Source organism: Rhea americana, unplaced genomic scaffold (assembly GCF_003343005.1).
Source record: "Rhea americana isolate MKP2758 unplaced genomic scaffold, rheAme1 scaffold_238, whole genome shotgun sequence".
NCBI classification, from domain to species: domain Eukaryota; kingdom Metazoa; phylum Chordata; class Aves; order Rheiformes; family Rheidae; genus Rhea; species Rhea americana.
The window spans coordinates 483,504-511,234 of NW_028186355.1; the positions used below are offsets into that span (position 1 = coordinate 483,504).

The window sequence follows — 27,731 nt, forward strand, 5'->3', positions numbered from 1 at the left end:
ACATACATACGTACACATACATATACACACACACACACACACACCTAACTTTAGATGACTTCTAACTCTGTGCAAGGTCCAAATTAAGCCAAATCCTTTTAGAATCAACTGTAAACAAGCAAGAGAAAATGAGCAAAACGTGCTTTGAAAGAGTACAGTCCTGAAGTCAGTGCTGTGGCAAAGACATAGATAACCCTGGAGATGTGTGGTGTGAGTAGAGCTACATTCTGCCATAGCAGAAATACTGCAGGAAAACCTTTGTAATTAGATTTGAATGAAAACTTTTTGTCCACTTTCCATTGAGTTTTCCTGTAGCAAGCGAWGCTCTAAATCAGCAAGTGCACTTAACAGCAGAATCTCATCCAAAGCATGTGACATAAGCTGAATTCCCTTTCAGTATGCACTAATGTGCTGCGACATTCAGTACAGCTGTGTTCTGGTTAACTTCCACATAAATACAAATGACATGTTTGTGCCTGCCTAGACATGAATGTATTCACACATCACTGCATGCTACATGAGAATTTACTGAACCGTTACTTTTCTCTCTCAAAARGGCCTTTTACTATTACAGAAATGTATGAAAACTAATTAATCAGAATTCCCCTTAAAGACCAATGCATTTCTTAGTTCTGAGTTTTACCCATGCATAAGTTCAATTCTAAGACTTTGTACATGTAACAGCAGATTGAAGGACCCGTTCTCTTCCCATTCCTCATTAAAATAATGATAAACTAACCTAGTTTTCTTCCTGGAGGACAGAGTGTATTCATGGTCATCTGCATCTTTTGCTGAAGAAAATTATTAGTTAAGATTTCAGAGGCAGGAATTTGGAAAAACTTTTCCTGGAAGAGAACAGAAAATTCTGAGGTGTTGAAGGAAGGGCAAGAAATCATTAGCCAGAATCCTGAATGCATATGCTGTTATTATTTAAGGAACCTAAAATTATCCAGAAATTTAACATAATAGAATATAAGATTTTTAAAACTATTCAGATACAGAAATAAAAATAGTCTGAATAAATGTATAGTCTGTACTTCAGTATCCCTAAGTATTCAGGGACTATAGCTAACCAGCAAGCACAGTATGCTACTAAAACACCTACACACATAGGTCTCTCTATATAAATGGYAGATATTTCTCATAAATCCCCATAATCAGACAATATTATAGTGGAAGATAATCAGACATTCCTCCCCAGTAGTCYCTTACTGGAGTGAGCAGAACATTTGAGGAACAAAGCCATTTAGTAACAAGGGRGCATTGGAACTTGGCTTCATACAAGTGTACTCTCTTAGTTCTTAATTTTTTTGATCATTTTAGAAACCATGGAGAAAGGCTTATACTGTGAGATACATTTCTGAATGGAACAGTAAAATAAAGGCTAGAATAAGGAAATGTTGTATACATATTTATGTGTATTTTAAACCTATATATAGTAACACAACTGACTAAACTCTCATTTTATTTTCAAGTTTGTTAGCTGATTTTGAATCTCAAGTGTAACTGTTTTATTTCCCAAACTGAGCTTAGTTTCTCAATACTACTACAGTAAACAGATACATTATAGTTTTTGATGGCAACTTCTCCTTTTTGCTAAAAGATACAAATGCAGAATAATCTGCCTTTTATATAATTTTTGTATGATATATTTAATGAAAGCAACCAGAGGTTAGTGGGTAATCCAACAGCAAAATGGACAGATAACTATTTTTTCTTCTTCTCAAATTTTTCTTCATCCATTTCTAACTATGCAACTTTTCAATTTTTCCCTTCAATGACTACATAAAGAAATGAAAGAAAAGAACTGAGAGTTTTCTWATAAAAGTGTAACTGGAAGCTAGGGTAAAGTTACACTTCAAAGCACCCCAGTTCCTTCCTCAAGTGGTGCTAAAAGACCTGAGCTTTGGTTTGGAAAGTGTTGGTTTGTCTTTGAAGTACCACCAGTAGGAATGCTGGCAACTGGCACTTAAAAAAAAATATATATATATATAAATAACAGTACTTTACATTAATATTACACTTTACAATCATTTAACCATCCTCAGTTTCCCATGAGATATGACAATATTCATCTTTCTGRTCAAGAAACTAAGAAATTGAGTCAGAGATCAAACCTACATGTACAAGGTCAGAAGGAGTGAAYCTGTAACCACATACTAAAATCTGTAATGGAATTAAGAAAGAGAACAAATTCTTTAAGGATGATGCTGGATGAATATAACTCATCTTCTCCCCTAGATTGGATATGCATGAAGCAATGATTGCCTCCTGTCAGTCAGAAATCCTCCACTCTCAGCATCACAAAATATCTTAAAAAAAATCATCTTTGTGCATAGATTGATAATCTAATTGGAAAGTTCTTACATTAGGGTAAAAGGAAAACAAAGCAAAAAAAAAAATATGAGATAGAAACAAATAGCAGTTATCAGTAGTTTACTGACAAACTTGGAGAATGTCTGAAGGGGATTATGCAGGGGATTGCAGRTTGTCCTAGGTGGAGTGCTTTTAAGGATCTTCACTGGTGACACCTCTGATCAAATAGTGAATAGGCCCACTATGTTTACAGACAAAACAAAGTTTGGGAAACTTCAAGTATACTAAAGGAAAGAATTAGAATTAATGATTCTGATAAACTGGAGAGGTGTTATGACAAAAAAAAAAAAAGGATTTTTTTCCACTGGACACATGTACAAAGATGCTGCATTTAAGCAAGCTAAATCAACTGCTCAAATAAAGAATGAGGAAGAATTTTTTTTAAAGACAAGGTTCTGAGAGATGAAGGGGTCATAACAAGTATGCAACAGTAAGCAAAAATCTAAATCAGCACCATGTTGAGTTATAGACATGGAAGCATTATCTGGCCATTGCCCTCAAGCGAGGGTACTGGTTTAGCCCTTCAAGGAAGACGAGGATCATCTTGGGAGAATCGAGAACAGTGAGGATGATCAGAGTTCATAAAATATTGTTCATGAAAGAAGATGGAAAGAATTGGGAGTTGTTTCATCTTAAGTAGAGAAGATTACTATACAACRTGCAGTGACAGGCAAATTGTCTGTTCCTCAGTGTCTCAGATACTAGGAAAGGTCTTAAGTTGYTAGGGAAGATTGAGGGTAGGTTAATTATAAAGGTTGCAAAGTAATGCAATAAACTACCTTTCAAATCAAAGACAAATATCTATATAACTATATATCCTGCTTAGGATCAGGGGGAAGGGAGACCTCTTCTACCCCAATGATCCCCAAAAAGCACRAATGGGTAAAAACTAGAACCTAAGAGTTGAGAGAGCTGTCATCAGATTTTGAATTAATTCAGAAGTTACTCTCATAAATTCTGAAACACTCCCAACATTCACACAGCATTCAGGCAGYATAATTTAACATAGCTAATATAAGAAAATTCAGCCATGGAAAAGTATAAAAGCTTACAAAAACAAGCATTGATCTACAAGTTTCAGTTTTGTCTTTGTATTTTGATATACTATACTCTCATATTTTATTAAAAAATTCATAAAAATGACACTCTGCATCTTCACCAGTAGATAATACTAATAACATTATAACAATTATATCTGCCCCTATAAAAACACTGCAAGTAACACAGCAGGAATACATCTGTAGATACGTTTGCTATTTTAAAAACCAATAAAACCTCAAACCCATATAATCCATATAGTCCCCCTTTAACAAGGYTACTTACATAATCAAAAAGGTATGCATTTAGTGCTCCTGTTCCATCAACTAGTGTAAACTTCATGATGAAAACATACTGGAGTGGCACAATACCTAAAACTTAAGAAGAAAAACTTGCTTCATATAGTGAACATGCACAACAAACCATAACAACTCAACTGACAATATCCCTCCTGTAACAGTAACTTATTTTAARCCTTGTAATTAAAAGTATAAATTAACAAACCAAAATTAGAGGACCTCAACATCAAAATGTGTTTCATATTTTGAGTGTACATTGCTATTTGTCCACAAATCCACAAATGCTTTTTTTTTTTTTTTGAACAGACGAGACTATGAAAATACCCCTTAAGACCTTAATTGCCTATTTTCACTCCTGTAAAAGAAATGTTGATGTTCGCKTAAATCTTACCCTTTTAATAGGAATCTTCTATTCCTGGCATCTTACTCAYGGAAGGTTAAAAGACACTTGCCCTTAACACAGTGATAACAACATAGTACTCCATCTGAAATGTATATTCTGAAGAAAATAGTATGTTTCATATGATGCAGTAAAATCTATCAGGCAAAGCCTTATGTAAAAAGGAAGATTTTTGCTGTCTTTGAAAATCCAGCATAAACACCTGACTATATTCATTTTGTCACTGGTAGTAGTAACTCTGATCCAGCAAACAAAAGTTCTTAAAGATACAAAGTTACTGCAYCTCTCCATCAATCTTTTCTAGGTACATTTATTTGAATTTGCTTGTCATTTTATTCAGGTATTCTTATAWCCTTGCAGACTATCATTTAGTCTGAAAATACCAATCATAAAAGAACAATATACATAAACTAATTTTAACATTGGAAAGCATTGGTTTATTTTTTGTTTTGAGGATAAAATGCCAAATGTAGGTACTGCAACACTGTCAGTTATATATTCTGCTACAYTTATTAATATAATTATGGCAGCTTAAGAGAACCAGTGGATCGCTTGAAAGGTTTTTTCTTTTATAAAGTTATCACCCAAGCTTAGATACTGTTGGATATTCCAACATGTTATATTAGAACATGAATTATAGATATGATAGCATTCAGTAGTATTTTTTGTTAATATGTAAACTAGTACCAAAGTTTTGAGTTCCATTTTCCCTCCATCAATCAAATACACTCACTAAATAAAGCAATACAAGCAATGCACAAAGCAAAATCTTTGTATAATCTCTTATTTTAATATTACTTCTTTCTGATTCTTTACAATATGCTTTGGATTGATAAGGCTTAGAGAAGATAAAAGCCTATCCAGTACTCATGGTTAAGTAAGATTCTCTTTACTTCAAGTTTTAAAAACTGCATCTTTGAAAAGAAAGGTATGGCTCTTACTTCTGCTACTGCATCCATGTACACGGTTTCAACTGTGACACGACATCTGCATTGATGCAACAAAAGATTCACTACATCTGTGCTATAGTAGGTGTGACTAGTGACACCTACTGAAAAAAACTTTTCTACACTTAAAATATTTTAATTCACACTATAATGATTTCAAAAGTAATTATGTAATTTCAACCTGCAAAAGGGGATTATATTTTCCAGCTTCATACTCAACTGTAACTTAAATGCATTCAGTACAAAATTGCAGCCCCAAAATGAAACTATTTTGTATACACACTTAAGAATTAAGGCACATAATACTGTCAGCTAACCTTGTGCTATTTCAGTTGGTTCCCATGATGGCTGTTGATCTGCTGCAAGGGAACTTAGACTCCTGAYAGTCTTTGGAGTTGAGCACTGCTTGCACCTAGCATTAAAAAAAAAAATATTGAGACTACTCAAACACTTAAGTGCTTATACTATTAGTATTCTACAGATGAAAAAAAAAAAACACTCAGATTTCCTTGCTCAATGAGATTTAAAAAAAAATATCTATACTGCTGTTTAAAAGAACTACTTTGAAGCACACAGAAGCTTTAGACCATAAAAATCCTAATGCTGCTTATGAATCATTACTAAGAAGAAATAAATCATTTTGGTCTGGAGAAGACTACCTCTTTGAGTAGGAAGTAAGACAACAATGCATCAGTACAATGCTAAACATACATATGTCAACACTTTATTGAACAATACACACAACGTACCACTTTGCAATAAGGGCAATATATGAAGTTCTAGTATGCACTAAAACATAGTAGAGTTAGTAGAGAAATTTGGCTTTATCTACATCCAAATACATTTTAAATACTAGTTATTAAAACTACTGTTTTTATCACTGGAGTATTTATGTATGATTATAAACCTTATACAATGTGAGATAGTAAGTAAATAAGTAAATGCTGCAAGCAGATAAAAATATCAGAAGAGCTGTTTTTAAAGTTGCTTTCATTTGCCTTAGGAAACAAAATTACAAAATCACATTTTTTTTCCAAGGTAAGCTTCTGTGTCAGTATATCACAGTTAGAATTTAAAATACATTTACTGTCTTTTATAATTACAAGCAAAGCATGYCATATAAAAAGCAGTAGCCCTAATTCTACTCTCAAGTGATATACAGCCAAGAACAAACAAAAAAACAAAGTTTGACCTTAGATTCTGGATTTTATATAAATATATAAAAAACACACACACATATATATATAGATCTAAAACTTCAAGGCAAATCACCTTGTCACTTTAATGCCTATTCAGACTATCTGATAGAATAAACCAAAGTAATAATATCAAATTTTAGGTAGAAGATCACTAACAAATCCACATTAGAGATTCAAGCTCATTCTTAGAGCAAAAATAACTTTAATTTCAGTTCTACTATTTAGAAGCTTTTTTTAAACTTTGTTAAATATATGCAACTGGTAAAAAAGCATGCAGAACAAGGTTCTGCAGTCCCAGTATCTTTTTCAGATTCTTTTCTAAGAACCTATAAAGAGCTATTCTATTCATGGAATATCATATTGAGCACTGGCTTTTACAATACAGCCATTTAAACAGGGAACCATCTCTGAAGAGATCCTACTCCCCACAGGAATCTCCAATTGCCTTTATTTAAAAAAGCTATACACAGCCATATCTGGAAAGGTCAAGACAATATATGACAAACCAATACTTATCTGTAATGTATTTTCTCAGGACCTTACGGAAAGCTTTAGGGTTAAAGTAAAATACGCAATATAGTGCTGCATAGAAAAAAAATTTACTGCCTACAGGACTGGACATAGTGCAATGAAGTGCTGTGCTTGAACTAATTAGAACTGAGGAGAGKAAGGAATCTACAGCTTGCCTGAGTACACTAACAATTCTGAGTYTGATAACTGCATGCTGTTGCGTTGCACTGGGAAAACATAACTGCTGCTAGCTCTCAGCAAGCCRGAATTTCTAATACAGTATTGCACGGCAGAGCAGAGATGCCAGACCTACCTGTGCATACCACCTTCCACAGCTCTGGAAATTTGGATTTCAGACCCTGCCGTCCCCCATTTTCCCTTCCCATCCCCTGCCCAGTGACTAGCATTCACAAAAGGGTTAGGCATTTTGCAGTGCTGTGGATCTCAATAAATGGCAAATAATAAGAGAAGATCATCTTTCTTTCAAAATCTCACCTTTCTCTTAAAAATCCAAGTTTTTCTCACCACTATGAATGAGGGAGAGAATGATATTTGGATTGATATCCTGAAATCATTTTGTGGGTCTCTATTTAACATTAACCTGTGTACAAAAAGACTGGCTTACACTTTTAAAGAAAGAAATGTTTCAATTTTAGACCAAGCAATAAGATTATCTGTATAGAAAATGGAAGATCTGGACTAAAAGCAAGAGATTTAGGCTTTCTGTAATCTAAAAAACCTCATAACCACATTTCTAACTTTATAGCATAATGGCCTAATCACAAATCATATGCAAGGCTGAAACTGGGGTGCTGCATAATTAAGGGTGTAAGATATATAAAGCAAGTGAAGATAAAGCCTAACTGCAATCCAGTCACAAGAATCCTTTGATATGAGGTAGTAGCCTGACATTTCTTCCCTGCTCTTACTACGGCTAATCATCGTATGCATTTTGCATCAAAGAATGTACAAAGAAAGTACTGTCATTTAAATTATTGAAATTAATGATCTCTATCTAGTATTGAAACTCCTACAATATAAACAAATACTTTTAACTTACCCATAATATTTTACACTACCCTGTAAAAGAAAAGGAGCTGAAAGATCTAATAATCCAAGATCATCTTCAGTGGATCTCACAGGAATAACACATTTAAATCTTCTTGAAAGCTTCCAGACTTCTTTTAGTGTTCCACCTATTTAGAGCAAAAAATGTTTTCTTAAGCTGTATTCAAGAGTAAATTGAACACATTACATTTTCTGGCTACCTAAGTGGCAACCTCAGAGCTTCCAGTAACAAAAATTATATGACCCATTAGGGAAAACTAAAACAAAACAATTCTTCACTTTCTGACTCTACAATTCTATTCAACAACAGAATCAATAYAGAATCAAAGATGACCATTTATCAAGAGATACTTTAAATCTTTCCAAYAGTTATCATCATTACCATGAAGTATATTTAATTAGCATCACTTTAGTATCATATTTAACATTATTTCAGTAGTTGCTTGCTTTCTTGGGAAAAAAAAAATCAAGGAAGAATACAGTGATTTTGTGAAATTGCTCCTAAGAAATTGTTGTTCTAACATTTAGGAGGAAAAAAAATATAAATTTTTAACCAACAGGTAAGAAAAGTAGAAGTATAAACTGGATGTGAGTTTGAGTGTCATTAATTTGCAGCCATGTTAAGAACATGGTAGAAATATTAAGACTGGAACCATGGGATTTTCAAATTCTAATAATAGGAAAAAGTTCTTTAAAATTTATTATAGATCATAGATTTGTAATAAATATAAGTTGCTATGATTTAACCTCTGTTGTGTAGACTGCAGAACTTACTATAGAATCTTTTGACATCTGACCAATTCAGTGGGAATGTAGTAAATACAGAGCACAGTTTTTCGTTGGAAATAACAACTTGATAAAAATACRTGATTTAATCAGCTCATGAACAACAGATAACAGGAAAAAAAAAAGTGAGGAAACTGTTTTAAAATACATATTTCCTACAATAACTGCATTACTTACCACTAACTATAAGTAAGATCTTTGAAAGACTTTATGACAGTATGGCACTGAGCTGTAAAATATGCATTATATTTACCATTAATGTACTGCAGAAATAACTAGAGAGGAAAATGAAATCAATAAAGTTGCACTGGTGATGTAAAAATAAACTATTGCAAAACCTTCTCAATATACTTACCTTGTAATGATAAAAAACAAACAAACAAACAAACAAACAAGAAGCATAGAGGTTTTAAACATCTTCTCAAAAGGTCAGAAAACAAAGGTTTTCCAAATCCAGTGACACTGTTAAAGTCTCTCAAATACATCTGAAATCTCATTTAAGGGATTTAAAAACAAAATTCAGGGTAACCTTAAGTGTAGCATTTCTAAAAGATCTCCATAATTTCAAAATATTTGCAATACAAAGTCACACCTAGAAAACATTTTGTGGCTCCCAAGAGATCAGCACAAAACATACAAATGATACATATGATAAATGAACATAATGATATGAATGACATGCAATAAGCACACTCTACTTGTTAACTGTGACATTTCCTTAGTCTTCAGCATAAGTCWTCTGCAGCAATAGTTATGGATTCCCCTCATCCCCTCATGTAGGATCATCTAAAAATTCTCTTCTTTATCCAACTCTTCCCTCAATTTCAGTCCAACAGATACCAAGCATTCCAAAAAAAACCTTCTTTCTTCAGCATAATGACTAATTTCATTCTATTCAAAACATTCCTTATTTGTATTCTTTTTTTAAATTGCTTTGTTTAAAGTTCAGTGGCTACTTCTCTTGCCCGAGGCTAATCTGACCAAAAAAGAATAAAAACGCTGTAAGAAGTYTTATTTATCTGAAACAACACTGACATCCAGAGGCTGACAAAGTTAATTGTAGCCTTGCATTACCAAAAGCTTTAAAGTTTCCCTATATCAATACAAAAAATATCTTTTAGAAGATTCCAACCAGATTCCAAATGAGAATTGGAAAATATGCCCAGCTGGAAAACAATATATTCAGATTTGAATTTTAACAGAACCAACGATAATTTTAACATTTAAGCCGTTGTAGATGACTTTCCTCCGTTCACATAACAAATCTGAGTTTTTCTTTTCTTTGAAGATGCCTTTATGATCATCACTATTTGCACTGAMTATAAATCAGAATGGACTGTGTGCCATAGAAAGTGGTATATTTGTAGTTATTTATCTTTCCTCCCCTRTTTTATTTATCTTACCTTCTATCATAAGCAAAGTATTTTCAGGCTCTTGAAGCATTTCATCATGCTTTACAAAATGAATAGCTATTTTCCTTTGTTTCTGATCTTGTGTAGTCCACATTACAGAATCATACCAGGATGTATTGTGTAATTCTTGGTTTGGAGCAGTAGCTGCAGAATCTTGTAAAATTAAGTCAAAGTCATCTCCATCTGGAACTTCTTTCCTAAAAAAAGCRTTTCCAAAATGGGTAAGTAAATAATAATAGTGTCTCCTTAGGCAATCTAGCAATAAAGCAGGCAGCATTCTGGATAAATATTAAAATATAGTAATGAGAATTAAAGCACATGCAGGAAAAATAACTTTCTTTACTGATCTTTGTTGTATTGGTATATGTATTTAGGGCTAAATACCTTACATTTAAAAGTGCTGCGCAAATTAAATCAAGACAGTTCAGCTCCATGTTAATAGACATGCTAAGTAATCTAATATTACCTGGAAACAGAGATAGCCTAATAGCTTCATCCACATATATGTAAACCAAAGAAAAACACACACATCAGTTTCACATGATTCCAAATGGGCCTTAAAAGGCCACACAACTGCATACCACCTTATTAGAGAGAAAAGGCTATATAAGCCCATATAGCTTCAAGTTTTATGTTCTAGACTATTTTATTTTGCATAGTATGAAAAAAAAGAGCAGGAACAGAACAGCTTCACACATGGACTGCAAAGGGAAAACTTGCAACTCAGCATAACACAGTCTCTTTCCTGTCCTGGTAAAGCACAACAGTATTTCTTCTATAGAGGAAGAACATAGGCCATCCAAATTTTATGATTATCAACAGCAGGCAAAGAGCCAGTGGCAGAYACACCAAATTTTATTACCAAAGTGTTTTAGAACATTTTCTCCCATATAAGACAGTCCTGAAGAATTCAGGTGGGATATGAACAGTGAGAAAAAGAAGGACAACGGAAAAAAAGCCAAAGCTATGACTACTTCATAAACACTGAAAGAAAGTAGGTGGCAAGTTTAGGAGTGGACTTAAACAGGAAATAACAATTCTGCAGCTTATTTTGAAGATCTTTTTCAACCCTCAAAACAGCTACTTTTACCAGTGAATAGGGTAATTCCTGCCTATGAAACCAAATTGTGATATTTTTCTGCCAGAACTGCAAAATTAGCATATAAGAGTCTTACTGAAATTACATTTTCATTTCAAGAATGCAATACTGTTCACACGGCCACTTTCCATCTGTGCTCTTGGATTACCACTATACATGCAAAAGCAATGGACCTAACATAATAGGTCATCTTTCCATTAAACTCTTCTGGCCTTTAAAGTCTGCCTGTAGAATTCCCACACAGCAAGTAGCAGAGGCAAGAATGGAATTAATTTGTTTTGAATCGAATTAAGCACCATGGTTGTAACCTGTTCAGTGTGGGTATATGAACAAAATTAGTTCCATCTGTACCAATATTTTCCTATTTACAGAGAAGCTTTCACTCAAAGTCTAACAACCAAAAATACACATATATCTCTCATGAGCATTTCTATGCACCAAGACTTGCATGCATCTTACTGTGCAGGGTGTTAAAGGATCAAACCGCATTTGAACTTTGTTCAGCCAAGCTCTYTAGTATATGCTAAAATAGGAAATAACTTCTCTTTCCACCACAACAGAATATGTAGTACAGAAGGATGCCCCTCAAAAATGTTGCCCTCCCTGGCACCTTAATTCACCCAACTCAGGTAGCAGTACAATTACAGCTATGCTACCGATTCCCTCCACCTCATGAATGAAGTTGAGATAAAGAAAAGCTGGATTTCCAGAAAAGTGCTGCAAATAGTCCCATCATTGCAGCAAAATGGTAGGAGGAGGAAAAAATATGCTAATTGAATGAAGMCTTACAAAGCTTTTGGGTTAAAAGTCTGCCCTAATTCTGTAGCAAAGATAAAGCAGCAAAATGTGAAATAGGAGGAGACTGATACTAAAATAAATGAAAAATCTGACAAGCAAATAATATACAAAAAGGTTATGAAAGTCAAGGAATATTTTGGAGTAGGGATAAAGTTCATAAGGAACATGTCATCTTCTATCAATAGACTCTTTTCAGCATACAGAGTTGATAAATACATTGAAAGAGATACAAAAATGGCAGAGACAGTTCATCATTATTTCCTTCTTGTATTTGGTAGTAAAGACCATGTACTTGTATTTTGTGGTGATGATGAAGCAGTTTCTCATGCATTAGTATCCGAGAGAACATTATAACAACATCTGTTACAGAAAAAAAACACATTCTTCCTAAAGCAGGAAGCACGATAGTTTGCACCCAAGAGCCTTAACAGAAAGCTAGTAGGGGCATTATCTTAGTGATATTCATATCCAGGAAAACCTGATTATGTGAGAAATCCCCAAAGGCTAGAAGAATGCTAACTTGCCATCATGAAAAACAGGCAAGTTTACATCAGTAATTATAAAACTCTTAGTCTAGCATCAGTCCTAAGCAAAATCAGGTTAAAAAAAAAAAGTGATATCGGATTTTGATGGTCATGAATAGCAGTATAATTCATGTCACTCAATATTTTAATTGAAAATAGGCTATGSCAAACAAACTTACTTTCATTTCTACATGAATATTACAAAGTTAATATTTATAAGCTAAAGTCATAGTAGATTTTTTTTCAGTAAAATTATTTGACTGAGCATTACATGATACAATGACAATACAGAATTACAGGGGAAATAACAAGGATATAATAGTCAGAGTGGACTGAGTATACCCAAAAAAAGACAAAACTACCAAGATGAACAGTATTTCCCTAATATTTTTGGATCAAGGTGAGATGCCTTCTCTGGAAGATACACTTTAGTCAAAGATATTTTATTCTTTAATGAGCACTGGAATTTGGGAGACCATGACAACTCTTTGCGTATTTAAAAATGCATGACAGAAACATGTACTTAAATATAGATTTAGCATGGGATAAAGCTCATTGCCAAATCTGAAAACAAAGCAAAAAAAATTGAGTTTTGAAAGCACTGAAAAGGATCCTGAAAGTATAATTCATCTGATAATTTTAAATTTTGCTACCTAGTATCAGTGAGCTTCAAATGAGAAATTTAAATTCACCTCATTTTACATGAAAAGGATGAAAACACACTGAAAATCTAGACATCATAAAACATACACAGTAATTTCTAAATTACTTATTGTGTAAAACACTTACAATGAGTTGCATTTGGAACAATAAAGTTTAATACACTGATGGAGCTTCTGAGGTTTGAAAGCTCTCAGCTTTGCTCTAATGCGGTACTGTTGAGGAGCAGCGCTGTTCAGAATAGTTTTCAGTCCTGTGTTACTCAAATCCTGATGATCTGTTAATACTGCAAAACAAAAAGACCTCATATACCTCCATTAAAATTACATACACCTATTAAAATACATAACATTTGAAATATGAGGAATAGGCATCACAGGTACACAATTAAAACCTTTGTCCCTGCTTCCCCACCGCTGGAATAACTAGTTCTTAAACTCTTCCYCACCACAACGACCTGATTTCACAATGAAGTGAAGTTCAGTAAAGCAAACAGTCCCCATGTTTCCACAGGAAGAATATCTGAGTGCACAGGTTAGAACAGCAGGATGATCACTGTCAAGGATATGCCACGATCCTATGCTATGATGCAATACTCAGGCAGTAAGCCTTGATACAGATCAAGTATGAAAATAATATAAAGAAACTGCTTTTATAAAACTAGTTCTTTTAATTTAGTTACAATCTGCATTTTGTCAACTCAGCTAGTAGCAGCTAGCTGCTGCTATCCATTTTAACTCACTATCCAAGTTAGATTTGCAAACAATGGGCAAAATTAAATGGTTACTTAAAATACTTAAACCATTTCTGTCTTTTTCTCTGATGAGGGCTGCAAGATCAGGTATTAGAGATCCTGAAAATTCTGAAAATTATATATAGTTGCAGCCTCAATTTCATCAATACAACATGTTACTGCAGCCTTTAAGATAAATCACAACAGGCTGTAGGAACATTGTGTACTTGAAGGAGTAGAAATTTAACGTGTAGAAAAAAAACAAACAAAAGTTGAATATACAAAGGTATTTTATTCCTTAAAAAATAAAATGAAAACAATTCCATATTCATAAACATCACAGGTGTTAGATCTTACTATTACTTCAATCCTTTGTGTGTTTATGTCTCAAGAACTTTTATTGTTCTTTAGTAAAAATAAAGTTCACCTTTAGATCAATGTTGCCTACCTGTTACAGACAACTCCTGACATCTCTGTAAGTGTGATTGAAGATCTAAAAATCAAGAAGAATTTTCTAATTATTTTCTTTCCTTATTATGTGGACACACAAAAAYGTATACGTATACAATATCAAGTTAAGTAAAAGACAGTGGAAATCCTAATAATGTAGGAAAACAATACAACAAAAGAAAGGAAAGCAAGCAAGAAACTCAAATATGTGATGTTAAAAGCTTACAAGTTGAGGAAAAATTACAGATTGCATTAAGCAGCACCACCATTCACTGAACACTTTCTGAAGGTATACTATAGTTGCTGTTTTATTCATTCTCAGCAAGTAATCTTTCTGGTCAAGAAGGTAAATACATTACTTTAAAACATATGGACTGCTTGGTCCCTCCTCTGAGCAACTAGATCTACTGCATGTACACAGTGCAGTAAATCTATGCAAAGTTACTTCTAAATTTGCAATGAGTTTTGCTCTAAAATGAAATATTTACTAATGCTTSACTTCTGCAGCATTTTAAACATTCACACTATCTTCTAATGGTTAAGTATCTTAGAATTTTAAAAAACTAAAATCAAAGATGGAGATCATGTACAATTCAGTTTGGAGTTTAATCTCACTTTTAGTTATTTTTACTCTGGCGTGAAAACACCATTGAAAGAATAACATTGGATGACAATTTAACATAGATAAAATTCACTATTATAAAAATCAAGTAATTTATACATCTCAGTCTAATTTACTCTTTATCCTTGGARTCGTCTGGAACGAACAGAATGCTGCAAGTTAGCTGTTGTTTTTTTCCAATTTTCAGCCCCCGAATTCAACATCCTTCTCCAAGAAAATTGCTATGTTTCAGGTTGCAAAACAAGAAGACTAAACATCATCACAGATGATAGCYTGCTATTCTATGCAGTACTCATTTTACATCTGATGTTTGCAGAGGAGAAATTTCAACTTTTCTGGTTGTAATGTTTTCTCTGCTCTTCATGTTCCCAGATGTAACATTTGGTTTTTATTCATCAGTTTTGATGGTTCATATCTGTTTTTAAAGATATTTTATGTACCATTATGAACGTAGATTCAATTAAATCCAATGCATGCACAAATATAGCAAAAGATTACTTTTTTCAAATACTGAGACTCTAATTGTGTCAAAGGAATCTAATGTGGAAGAACTATTAAAAGATGTGATGTCCAGTTCCTTTTGTGTTTGGGRAAGACCTTTCTTCCCCTGTCTCATGGTAATGTCTAACACTACTGTAACTTATCTACTGAGTCTTTTGGTATAACAGTTATCAGTTGCAAGTACCTTCATTTACATAGAATAGGTAAGATTGGAAGGGACCTCTGGAGATCATCTAGTCCAACCTCCCTGCTCAAAAGCAGGGTCACCTAGAGCACGTTAGACAGGGTTGCATCCAGGCAGGCTTTGAGTATCTGCAGAGAAGGAGACTCCACAACCTCTTAGGGCAACCTGTYCCAGTGCTAAATTTATATGAAATAATACATATCACAAGTTTAAGTCTGCTTTTGCAGACTTGCACTCAGCACCTATTAGTACAACTATCCACTCAAAAATGAGTCTGGTGAATTTTTCAGAACCTAATCAATTTTATTATCCTTAAACATTTATTTATATTTAATAGACCAGAATATTAGTAAACACACATCTCAGAAATGAAATGTCATTTATCCCAGTATATATGATTTCTCTGAAGGAAAAACTTTCTGTTAATTACTAGGATGCTTGCTCTTTACATTAGCAGAAGCTCTTGAAATTAACTTTAGAAATAACTAACGCAGTGTTGATGTAGTTTTTGCTCTCATTGAAAGTTCACAAATTACACCAATTTCTTACATGAAGCAAGTACTTCATGAGAATTTAAATTAAAAGTAAGTTCAGATCCCTTCTCCTGGTCTTGTATTAGTTCTAATATTTTGTCACTGCAGTACAAACTGTGAGCTATCAGGAACTCCTAAATATTTGTTTTTTATATGACATTTCATTCACTACAAAAAAGAATKTGTTGTGTGAGATAGTAATTTAAAGTGTATTTTGTGTGTGAATCCAAGATTTACTGTAAATATGTTCCTTCACATAACCTTTTTTCTTTTTTCAAAAAAATCAAGAAATGCTATGGTTTGAAAATCATATTATCTCAAAACTTAAATTCTACAAAAAGGTAGGTTTTGACTAGTAAGAGATTTTTGGAATTAGCTTCCAAAATATAAAGGAAATAAAACCTATAAGATTAATAGAAAGCACTGAAATCTGATACCAGAACTAYAGTTCTTCAAAGCAGAGGCACTCATCATTTTGTTACTATTTCCATCAGCTACCATAGAAAATTTGTAATTTTTTCTTGAATAGGTTTTCTTAAGCCAGAATTCTGATTTTATCACAGTCTTTTTACTGAAGCCTTCTTCATTCAGCAATACAAAACAACAGAAAGAAAGCAACCAATTGAGGACTATTTATTACTGGTATTCCAGTGCCTAAAAAAGCTTATGTCTAACACTCCCATTACATTATGTTTTATGCAGACATAACAGAAAATGTGTGCCAAAAAGTTTACCACTTAGAGGGCACTAATACCTTTAAATATCCTACACTGAGTTTTTTAAATATCACCATAGGTCAGTTCATTCAGGCAAAAGAAGGGACTAAGATTAAAATAGTTTTATCTGGCAAACTGTCTGTGAGATACTAATACTACACTGTGCTACACCTACACMTTGCAGCTCTGCCAGTCACACACCTTTCCATTTGATAGCTTCAGAAGGGTTCCTCAGCAAGCAGCTGCATGGTGTTTACAGTGTCTCTCTCTAAGAAATCCTCCTTTAGACAGAGGGAGTTTCATCACTCTGCCCTGTGATCTACTATAGTATGATTAAGAACACTGTTTGTGTTTAAAAATTTATTCCTTTTATGAAAATGTTTCCACCTATACAAAAGGATTCTACCGTGAGACAGAAGGCTAGGATAATGTCAGTTTTCAGTCTAATAATCCAAAAAAATCTCTCAAATGCTTTTTATGGGAGAATGACATTACACATCATCTTTACAGAAGCAATAAACATAACCTTATCTTGACTATATTTAAATATGTTAGAGAAAGAACAAATCAGTTTTCAATTGCTCTTACCTGTAATATTGCTAAAAGTGCCATCTAATTCCATTGAAGACATACTTTCCACRTTCTGACTGTCTGCCAGATTGACAGATTCCAAGAATCTAAAAATAAATGGATGAATATTTTATAAACTTTGTGAAATCTCTCCCTCCTCTGCCCTATCTTGTTTACTAATACACAGGTATAATGTTCATATGTAATAGAATCTCCAGCAGAGACATGAAACTCAATTAAGTAAAAAGTCGCAGGAGTCTATACTGACGCAGGTGAGACACTCCTTTCCAGATCACGTCTGGAATTTTAAACCCAATATAGTGCAAAAAGACATCTGTACTGCTGGAAACTAAGAATTTCTGATAAAAGAAAAGAGATTTTGGTCACTAAGCCATTCATTACGTACTTAACTCAGTTCAATAAAGTATTTAAATTTTATGCTTCATTTCAAACATGTTTTAAATCTCACCATTTCCAAGAAAGACAAATGCACATACTTAAAACATACTCAGTTCTTTGCCTAACTGTAGGCAAATTAGAGGGAAATATGTAGGCATATAACGTAGGGAAATAATTAGAGAATTATAAAACAGAAATCTTAACCCTTGCTGTACTTTCCATTTGAAAAATTACCTGTCACTTACCTATCTTCCCAAACACCTACTCTTCACCTTAGTAGTGCTAAACACACATCTGGTTTGTATGTACATTCACAATTCTAAACTGTACAGTTGTACCATTAGCCTCAGGTTTTCTGGGATCATCTAGAAAATACATTTAGAACTTACGCTTTTAGTTCCTTTACATCTGTGTTACTTTCTGGCAAGACTCCTATTCCTCGACCATAACCGGTGCCACCATGAAGATGGAATTCTACATGTGATACATCTTGGTTGTCAGCACTTGCTTGCTTTGTATGAATACTGTAAATTCTTAGAAAACTTCCAATCTTAAGTGTGGGGGAAAAAAAAAGAGATACTTGATAAGAATTATCAAGAGGTACTCGATAACACAATGTTAGCTATTTCCTTGGAAAATCTTAAGCATCCTAAACCTGTCTCCCAGTTTTCACACAATACCAGAATCACAGAGGTTGAAATGGATCTCTGGAGATCACCTGGGTCAACCCCCCTACTCAAAGTAGGGACAACTAGGAAAGGTTGGATAGGGCCATGTCCACTCAGGTTTTGAATATCTCAAGGATGGAGACTTCACAACTTCTGTAGGCAACGTTTTGCTTCATCCAATAACATTACCGGTGGCAAAGGTCATCCGTTAGAACCAGGGTAAGTATTTTTACAAAATCTCAAGTAGACTCAAGAAGACAGATCAAGAGAGCCAACATATTGTTTCCCTGGGGGCACAGCTTGTCTTGTATATTCACAATATGACCCTCCAGAGACTGCTATGTTGTGATTTGTCCATSCATGATAGTACTAAACAATTGATCTCATGCCCATCATCATATATGGCATATCTGTATTTATGTATACGCACAAACAAATCTGCTTACACACATTTTTCTGTCTACCATACCTTACACTTATATAACAAACTATTTTTGCAGCACCAGAACAAAGAGTCAATACTTTTTAGAGCTTYAATGATAGATAGGAATAGTGTTGAAATTTGATTCTCTCCTTAGATTTTCTTCATGTTTTGCTTAGAATTAATTTCTGCTCTATGAAACAGTTTTGTCAAGTTACATCAATAAACTTAAGTTAACTTACACAGGCAGCTACTAAGAAGGAAGTTATGGAGTTGTGACCTTTGAATACATTTTTACAATTTTGCTTGTATTTCAAAATACAATTGCATCCATTTCCCTGCCCCTTCCCCTCCCCCTCCATTCTAAAGGGGGATAATCTGGAGACTTAATTATGTTGTTAATTTTCCTTTACTAAAGACCTTTGAATTCAATTTGCTAGAATCCAAATTTTTATAAAGTATTAATCTAAGATCCAGCTGATAGCTGGTGCACTACCCACACTCAATAACCTGGATTAATATTTGCTCTAAGTATCTTTTAAATAGCACTACATAAATAATAAATTATTTTAATTTGACTTCAATTAACATTAATATAACAGCAGTCAGACTGTTAAGTCTTATTTCAGCTTCGGCTCCCACTTTAAATACACTTAAGAGCCAGTGACGGAGTAACTTTAACCAGTAGAGACCTAAAACATTTGCTCATAAGGCTGGACTGACCATATCTTAAGATGGCAATTATACACATATGCATACGCAGCAGATAAAGATGATTTCACCAGCAATGTGAGCTAAACCTTGAGTACAGGGCAAAGGCTATGGGTCCCTTTAATTTCACATTTCTTATAAAGTACCAGTTACTGTCTTATTGATAACAAAATCGTTTTAATTTTAGTAAAAAATCACATCTTAAAGCCAATTAAAACATAAAAACYACAACTTTTTTTCATTATTTTGATTAGGACAGTTTCAATGAGAGTTAACTGTCATTACTGAAAGACATTTTCATTAATTTAATAATAGAGTGACAAACTGTCAAACATCTTGATTCAAGAATCTTCCTCTGTTTCAAGAAATAGACTTGCATAAAATCGCTCTTTTAAACAATCATGAAWTATGAAAAGGCAACATATTTTCAAATTCAGGTACCAGGGACATAAAAGGTATACTTCAGTCTGCACAGTTTTCCTTCTGGCATGGAGTTCTTACCATCGTTTGAATCGATCAACTCAATTAGGGGGCTGCTCACTTTGCTTATACAAGGCATCTCTTCCATTTTACAGAACTTACTATACACTCCTTTTGGCAATAACTAACKAGTATTCTTGTTCTTCACAGCTTCACAATCACTAAGTAAATTCCTGGTGACTGACAGATGTTTCAGTAACAGGCAGGAAACAYGGTGCCTCTAAAGCTCTTATGTTATACTCACTCAGCTTGCAGTCGATTATAAAGCATGCAGCACAGTATCAGTTTACCTTTCTTTTAACAAATCTTTGCTATAAGTAAATGTTTGAAAAACCACTGCACCTAGATTTTCTTGTTTTTCCCATCCCTCCCTTCTATACAAAGTAATCCACTTTTCAGTTATAGAAGCAGATTTTTTTTTCTGATAAGGGAATCTGTTCATCTGTTCTAAATACAATCAAGACCCTTAAGCTCATAGGTTTTCTGTAGAAAAGAAAATAATGAACATAACATATATGTGAATCTAAAGAATATACCATAGCATCACTGCTTGCATTAATTGAACCTATACCAAGTAATAAGCTCATCATAACAACAAGCTTTTGTAGTGATGACTTGATTATGGTAATAAACACTCTTAACATCCGTTGTAGCACTTTTTCCCTTACTGTCCACCCCTGAAACAGGCATATTCCTTACAGGTATATATAAATAAGGTCCTGTATCTCCAGCATCTCCAGTGAAATTTAAGAATAGCACTCCAGGACAAATTCTCTTGGGTCCTCTTTTCCCTTCTATTGCTAAGCTCTAACAGAACCAGACAAGCATGCAAGAATGCCCACTGACTGATACCAAAAGGACAGCTTGTMCATTAAGATTGCAGTTAAGATGCTTATCTGGAAGCCTTTTTTTCTTTCTAGTTGCTAAATTTCATTTGAATATGTTCTTAATACTGTCCCTTCTGTCACTTCTGTCCTATCTGATATAACTGAGATTGTGTTACCAATGCTGGGAAAAAGCTGCTCTGTATAAATGAGAGCAGAATAGAAGTGGTAACTATAGAAGCAGAATACAATCTACATTGTGTAACAGTTAATAAGACTTTTTAAATATAAAGTTATGCTCCTTTAGCTCAGAAACTAAAAGATAAAATAGCTAGAAAAAAATCCTGCAGCAAGAACACAAGAAATCTAAAAGACACCAATTAAAAAGWGTTGAAAGGCTGTAAGGACCAGAAAAGTCAATTAAAAAGCCCTCAAAATCTTAAGGTGGTAAGTAAGTATGTAAATCTTCCACGTGGTATGTATTTTATGAGAGCCAAAGCTAACAGATATATAAATCTGGCTTATTAGATTTTCAGTTTCATTCATGCATAAAAATTTCTAGGTACATTTTTTATGTATTTAGATTTTCGATGTTTCTGATCCAGTAAATTTGTATACAACTGTCATATAACAAAAATAATCTAACAGCTATGACAAATACTTTTGGATAAACATTTTTTGCTAAGTTCTTAGCTAAGTTCTGGTATTTGTATTTTTTGCTAAGTTCTGCTATTTGTATTATTTGTACAAATATAAAATGTTAAAAGTGGTAGAGGAGAGCTAAGATCCCATGAAGATTAAGTATTGTTCTTTTCTTCTAAAATTGTATGCTGAAATCAGGGAAAATTTAACTGACATTACATTACATTAACCGACAAAACATAAYGTTTTACTGCAACACTTCAAGACAGATTTTACTCAAGCTTTCTGCTATTTATAAAAATATTGCTTACTCCATATGTATTTGAGTGGATGACTCCCCATTTTTTGCAAATGTTATTAATTTTAGATATTTTTAGATACTAATTTTAGATTTTTTTGCAAGTGTTATTAATTTTAGATATTTTAATATTGCTGATAACTAAAGAGATGTAAGTAAAATCAGCATTGCAAAATATTGAAAAAAGTCAGGCAGATTATGTATGTAACTGAGTAACAAATGTGACCAGGCAAAATGGATTGCAATTTCCATAAATTCCTTTGGGAGGCAGCATTGCTTACTGTTAACAGCAGCAAGCAAAAGTTATAGGTATTACAGCTGAAAATGTTATGGTATTTTCATTAGTTTAAAGAATACCCACAGGAAGTATACATTACATACTTGTCTGAGATAAAAYTATGATCTAAATTATAACAAACACTATGATTTTCAGAACAGTCACTGAAGTCCAGACAAAAGCAACTCTTCGGAGTAATTCTATTTATGAACTATCAATCTACTTCATTTAGGGCAAGTTCATTTAAAATGAAATTAAAACAATAAAAACATTTCTGGCAACACTAAAAAYATATTAGCACCCTATTTTCAGTTGAATTCAAGCATGACTATTTTAAAAATAGATATTAAGGCTAAAAGATAAAATTAAAGAAATCACACCTACAGCTCCCAGTAACAAGGCAGAGCTAAAGCAGTTTTCGGAACAGTACATTCTTATAACTGCTTCATAACAAACAGAGATGTGTCAAAATTCGCTTAAGATACTGATAAATCTTAAAGGTCATTTGTCATGGCAGTTAAACTTTCTGAATTGGCCACAAAGACACTCATGACAACAGTTTAGCTACAAAAATCATTTAACCAAATCAATCTATGCTAACTTGTCTGGCTTTATAATCAATGATATTCAAAGTAATTTCTTTATATCATTTTACAATATCAATAATCTAATTTGATTAAGTAGTGCACAACTTYTTGCAAGTGACAGGAAGGATATACACAGTATTTGGGTGCGGTTGCTTGTATCCAAAGAATAAAAAAAAATACCAACCGAAATCCATTAAAGACTTTAGGATATTTTTTTCAGCCTTTTCAATGACTGTAAAGACAGAAGTGGGACAAATACAATAGACAGGTCACAATAACGCTACCTATGCCCGAAAAAAGAGGAAGCTAGATACTGTAACCATGTAACTCATGTAACAAGCAGGTTGGAAAAGTGATTTGGACACAAATAACCAAGCAAGACTTAGTCCCAAGCACTATCAAAAAAGCACAGAAAAGACACTGACTAGCACAGGAGGAACACAGTGGAAAAYATTCCAATTCTGCATCTAAAGATATATAAYATGAGGCAAGCCCTCTGAAACTAATGACCTGAACTTGTATGCGTGCTTAAGGTTAATTRCTTTCRTTGTACTAACTAGAAAATACATTGTAAAACAAAACAGACGATGATAACCATGAGGAGAATTCACAGTGCCACACATCCACGTGACACGTGATTGTTCACGAAGGAAATCTCTAACTTGAGTTCAGACTGTGGATAGCTAGACCTCCACTGCTGATAACTGATACTCATCACGACACKTAGTATCTACCAAAATTCCCCCAGCCAGAGAAACTCATGTCACAAACTAGAAAATGCTTTCTAGGTAGGTATGCCACACAAGAAGTTTTTAAYAAAATCGTGCAGGAATATTCCTAACACTGTGCTCCAGGATTTGATATAAATTGACTGTAATACACTACCCATCATCTCTAGACCATGTAATGCTTACTCRGTTTCCTTGGCTGAGCGTGGTCATACAGACACGATTTTAAAATAAAAGCATATTTTGGTTTTCTCAGTCTGCACTTCTTGATACCAAGGCAGTGTAAAGCAGATTGTTCCTCACTAAAACAATTTCAGAGCTGCAACTGTTATTGCAAATGGTACACAACAACACTGGAGAGTGTAACTTAACATTTTATCAGCAATTTGCATAGAAATGCAGCTCTAAGTAATTTCAAATGCAGAAAAGATGTCTCAAAGAATAACGAACTTTATTGTTTTTGAAACCGTAAACTGGTTAAAAAAAAAAAAAAAAAAAAAAAAAAAAAAAAAAAAAAAAAAGAACACACACACACCTAGCACAGTTTCTTACCACATTGTTGCTATGCCTGTACTCAGGAAGGCTTGCTGTGCATATGTTAAACTCCCTCCAGTTTTACTCTTATGCATAAATGATTCTTTAATCTTTGTATAACAAGATCCTGAACTATATAAGATATTAGATAGATTAATATACCTATAGAGTATTTCAATTACACTTTCTTACAGTAAGACATAATTTCCACTAGTACTTAAAAATAAATCTTTTCTTAAAGCTCTCATTTTATGAAAAGTCCTCAGAGTTTTAATTAGATTATTCTGTGAAGCAAAAAATAAAACTAATTGTATAAATTACTACCTGAACTTGATAACCTTTTCAGGAGTTCGGTTGCTAGGGTATCAGAATTTTTTATTCTATAATACCACTAAAATACAACCTATCCATTATAGTAAAAACTGAAAAGTAGTTGTCAGAAATATTCTAACTTAAACTTTCCATTTTGAATGATCAAAACTGCTGCAATTTTGCACACAGTAGAAGGAGAAAATGAGAACTTCTGTTGCTCAGAAGGTCAAAATAGGTTTCTTAGCTGTTCCTTTTTCCATTAGAGCTTATGTTATGCAATACAGTATCTAGCAAAGGTGTATCTATGTATGCAATACAGTATCTTTTTAAATACACATGTATCTTTAAAAAGATAAATACACATGTGTTTTTAAATACATGTGTATTTAAAAAGAAAGGATAAATAGGAAGGAAAAAAAGAACTGATGAATACACCTCATGTACCACATATTCAATATTAAATCCTGAATATATATGGGAGAGAATCATAAATGGACTACTATCAGCTGCTCAAGAAAATACATTTTATTAATATTCATTAAACAATTTTCCCTTCATTTTCAAAATATATTGSTTCACTGAAACACCATTGTTTATGTACCTCTACAGATGAAATCAGCTAACAATATAATAATTCTATGAGAAAAGCTGTAATGGAACACTTTTATGAGTACATTTTGTTGTGAATTCTTACGCAAATGCAGCTATTTTATTATCTGGTATTTACTTATGGACATATATTAATATATCAAATTGATTTTTGTCAGCTGATAGTCCCAAATTAACAATTACAAATAAAGTATCACTTATCTTTATTTTCTGGTAAAGACAAGACCTTAAAAACCATACTTTATATACAAGGCAAGCCATAAAATTAAAGATATATTTTTGCTAAATTGCTGTATGCAGCAGCAAGATGGCAGTATYGCTGAAGATCAAATGTTTATGCTTAGATAGATAAAAGAACAAGCATAATCAACATTATTGACCCACTAAATGAGGATATGCACTATAAAATGCCTAAGTTTGTAGAACAGATCTTTCATTGACTTCAGACTTGCAGGCATTTAATGGGACTATAAGTTTAACACTACTTTATATAATTTAAAAAATTTTTAACTATAGCATACATTTTCTGAGAACACTGTTCACAGGACTACGTATGATGTTACAAAGACCTGCTTAATTGCAAAATTTTTTTCATAGTGATTTTAAGGTAATGAGGCTGTTTCACACGTTGAAGGAGTTACACATTCAAATAAAAGTTAGGAGAAAGACAGTAAAAAGATAAAAGTAACATTTGAAACTAATTAACAGTAGAACTGAATTGTTACTTTCTCTGAAGTGAGTTCTAAACAGAAAATAGGCCACAGAATGAGCACTAGAATACTAAAYTGTGCATTACCTTAAGTGATTTTGCCAGTTGTACATGGTTATCATAGACTAAAATGTCCACTGTTAGATTTCGAAGCTGATGAAGGAGACYTTTCTCTCCTTCCAGGTCTTTTGCTTCCACAGGCACTTTCCATGTTGGGTAGGGGCATTTTGTGCCATCCCATACCTGCAATGAAAATAAATCACTCCAATATGCTCAAGAGGCTTTAGGCTGAACATTTGAAATAACATATTTTACAAATCTGTCACTTAATTAAAAATTGGTAATAACAAGAAATCTTATTTGGGGACTCTGTTCTAAGCTCCTTTAACTACTCATCTAGATTTCAATCACCCTGATATCTGCAAGAAAGACAACACACAGCTAGGCACAAATAGTCCAGGAGGTTCTTGCAGAGCAYTGATGATAACTTTTTGACRCAGGTGGTGGAAGAGGCAACAAGGAAAGATATKCTGCTGGACCTTGTGCTAACAAGCAAAGAAGGTCTGGTTAGTGATGTGAAGGCTGGGGGCAGCCTTGGCTGCAGTGACCATGAGATGGTGGAGTTGAGAATCTTGTGTGGAGGAAGCAGGGCAGTAAGTAGGATCACAACCCTGGACTTCAGGAGAGCAGACTGTGGTCTCTTCAGGGAACTAACTGGAGAAMTCCCACGGGGTATAGCCCTATAAGGAAGGAGAGGGTCCAAGAGAGAGAGTTAATATTTAAGAATCACCTCCTCCAAGCTCAAGAGCAGTGCATTCCTATGAACAAGAAGCYCAGCAGGGCAGGAGACTTGCACRGATGAGCAAGGAGCTCCTGGCAAAACTCTAAGAAGAAGAAAGTACACAGAATGTGGAGAAGGGACAGGCCCCTTAGGAGAAATACAGAAACATTGTCAGAGTCTGCAGGGATGTGATGAATAGGGCTAGRGCCCACTTGGAATTAAACCTGGCAAGGGATGTCAAGGACAAGAAGAATGGCTTCTTCAAATACCTCAGCAGCAAAAGGAAGACTAGCGAAAATATGGGCCTGCTACTGAATGGGGTGGGTGCCCTGGTGACAAAGGATACAGAGAAGACAGTTACTGAATGCCTTCTTTACTGCTAAGATTGGCCCTGGAAAGTCYGGAGAAAGGAAGATTTTCCTTTGGCCAAGGARAATTGAGTTAGAGACCTTTTTGGAAAACCTGACATCCACAAATTCGTGGATCTCAGTGCTATGCATCCAGGATTRCTGAGGGAGCTGGCGATGTTMTTGCCAGGCCACTCTCCATCATCTCTGAAAGGTCCTAGAAAACAGGGGATGTGCCTGAAGACTTCAAGAAAGCTAGTATCACTCCAGTCTTCAGCAACAATAGGAAGGAGAACCCAAAGAACTACAGGCTGGTCAGCCTCGCCTCCATCCCTGAAAAGGGGATGGAACAGCTCATTCTGGATCTCATATCTAAGCAGGTGGAGGAAAAGGAGGTGATCAGGAATAGTCAGTATGAATTCACCAAGGGGAAATCCTGCTTAACCAATCTGATAGCCTTCTGTGATGGAATGACTGGCTGGGTAGATGAGGGCAGAGCAGYGGACGTGTCTACATCGACTTCAGTAAGGCTTCTGACACTGTCTCCCATAACATCCTCTCCTAGGTAAGCTCAGAAAGTGTGGGTTAGATGAGTGGACAGTGAGGTGGATTGAGAACTGGCTGAATGGCAGAGCTCARAGGGTCGTCATCAGTGGCACAGAGTCTCGTTGGAGGCCTGTAGCTAGCAATGTCCCCCAGTCAGTACTGGGGCCAGTCTGGTTCAAATTACTCATCAATGACCTGGATTGAAGGGACAGAGTGCCTCCTCAGCAAGTTTGCTGGTGATACCAAACTGGGAGGAGTGGCTGATACACCAGAGGGCTGTGCTGCCATTCAGAGAGACCTGGACAGGCGGGAGAACTGGACAGAGAGGAGAATCATAAGGTTCAGCAACGGCAAGTGCAGAGTCCTTAGGGACTTAGTCTCCATAGGGAGAAATAATCCTACACACCACTACAGGCTAGGGGCTGATCTGCTG

At 34.3% G+C, this 27,731-nt stretch overlaps 1 protein-coding gene across 4 annotated transcripts in view; it reads right to left on the bottom strand.

The window, feature by feature from the left end:
- Window positions 1-27,731, bottom strand: part of POT1 (protection of telomeres 1) — a 78,542-nt gene that overhangs the window by 3,372 nt on the left and 47,439 nt on the right. For 3 of the 4 annotated variants that reach the window (XM_085306336.1, XM_085306337.1, XM_085306340.1), the window contains 10 exons: window positions 25,712-25,867; window positions 18,214-18,374; window positions 17,444-17,532; window positions 14,298-14,342; window positions 13,246-13,402; window positions 10,027-10,232; window positions 7,830-7,965; window positions 5,378-5,472; window positions 3,700-3,791; window positions 740-845 (listed from right to left, as the gene is read on the bottom strand). In XM_085306336.1, coding sequence (XP_085162462.1) covers window positions 740-845; window positions 3,700-3,791; window positions 5,378-5,472; window positions 7,830-7,965; window positions 10,027-10,232; window positions 13,246-13,402; window positions 14,298-14,342; window positions 17,444-17,532; window positions 18,214-18,374; window positions 25,712-25,867 — 1,243 coding nt within the window. The remainder of the gene's footprint in view (window positions 1-739; window positions 846-3,699; window positions 3,792-5,377; window positions 5,473-7,829; window positions 7,966-10,026; window positions 10,233-13,245; window positions 13,403-14,297; window positions 14,343-17,443; window positions 17,533-18,213; window positions 18,375-25,711; window positions 25,868-27,731) is intronic. The other variant, XM_085306338.1, reaches the window with a different exon arrangement.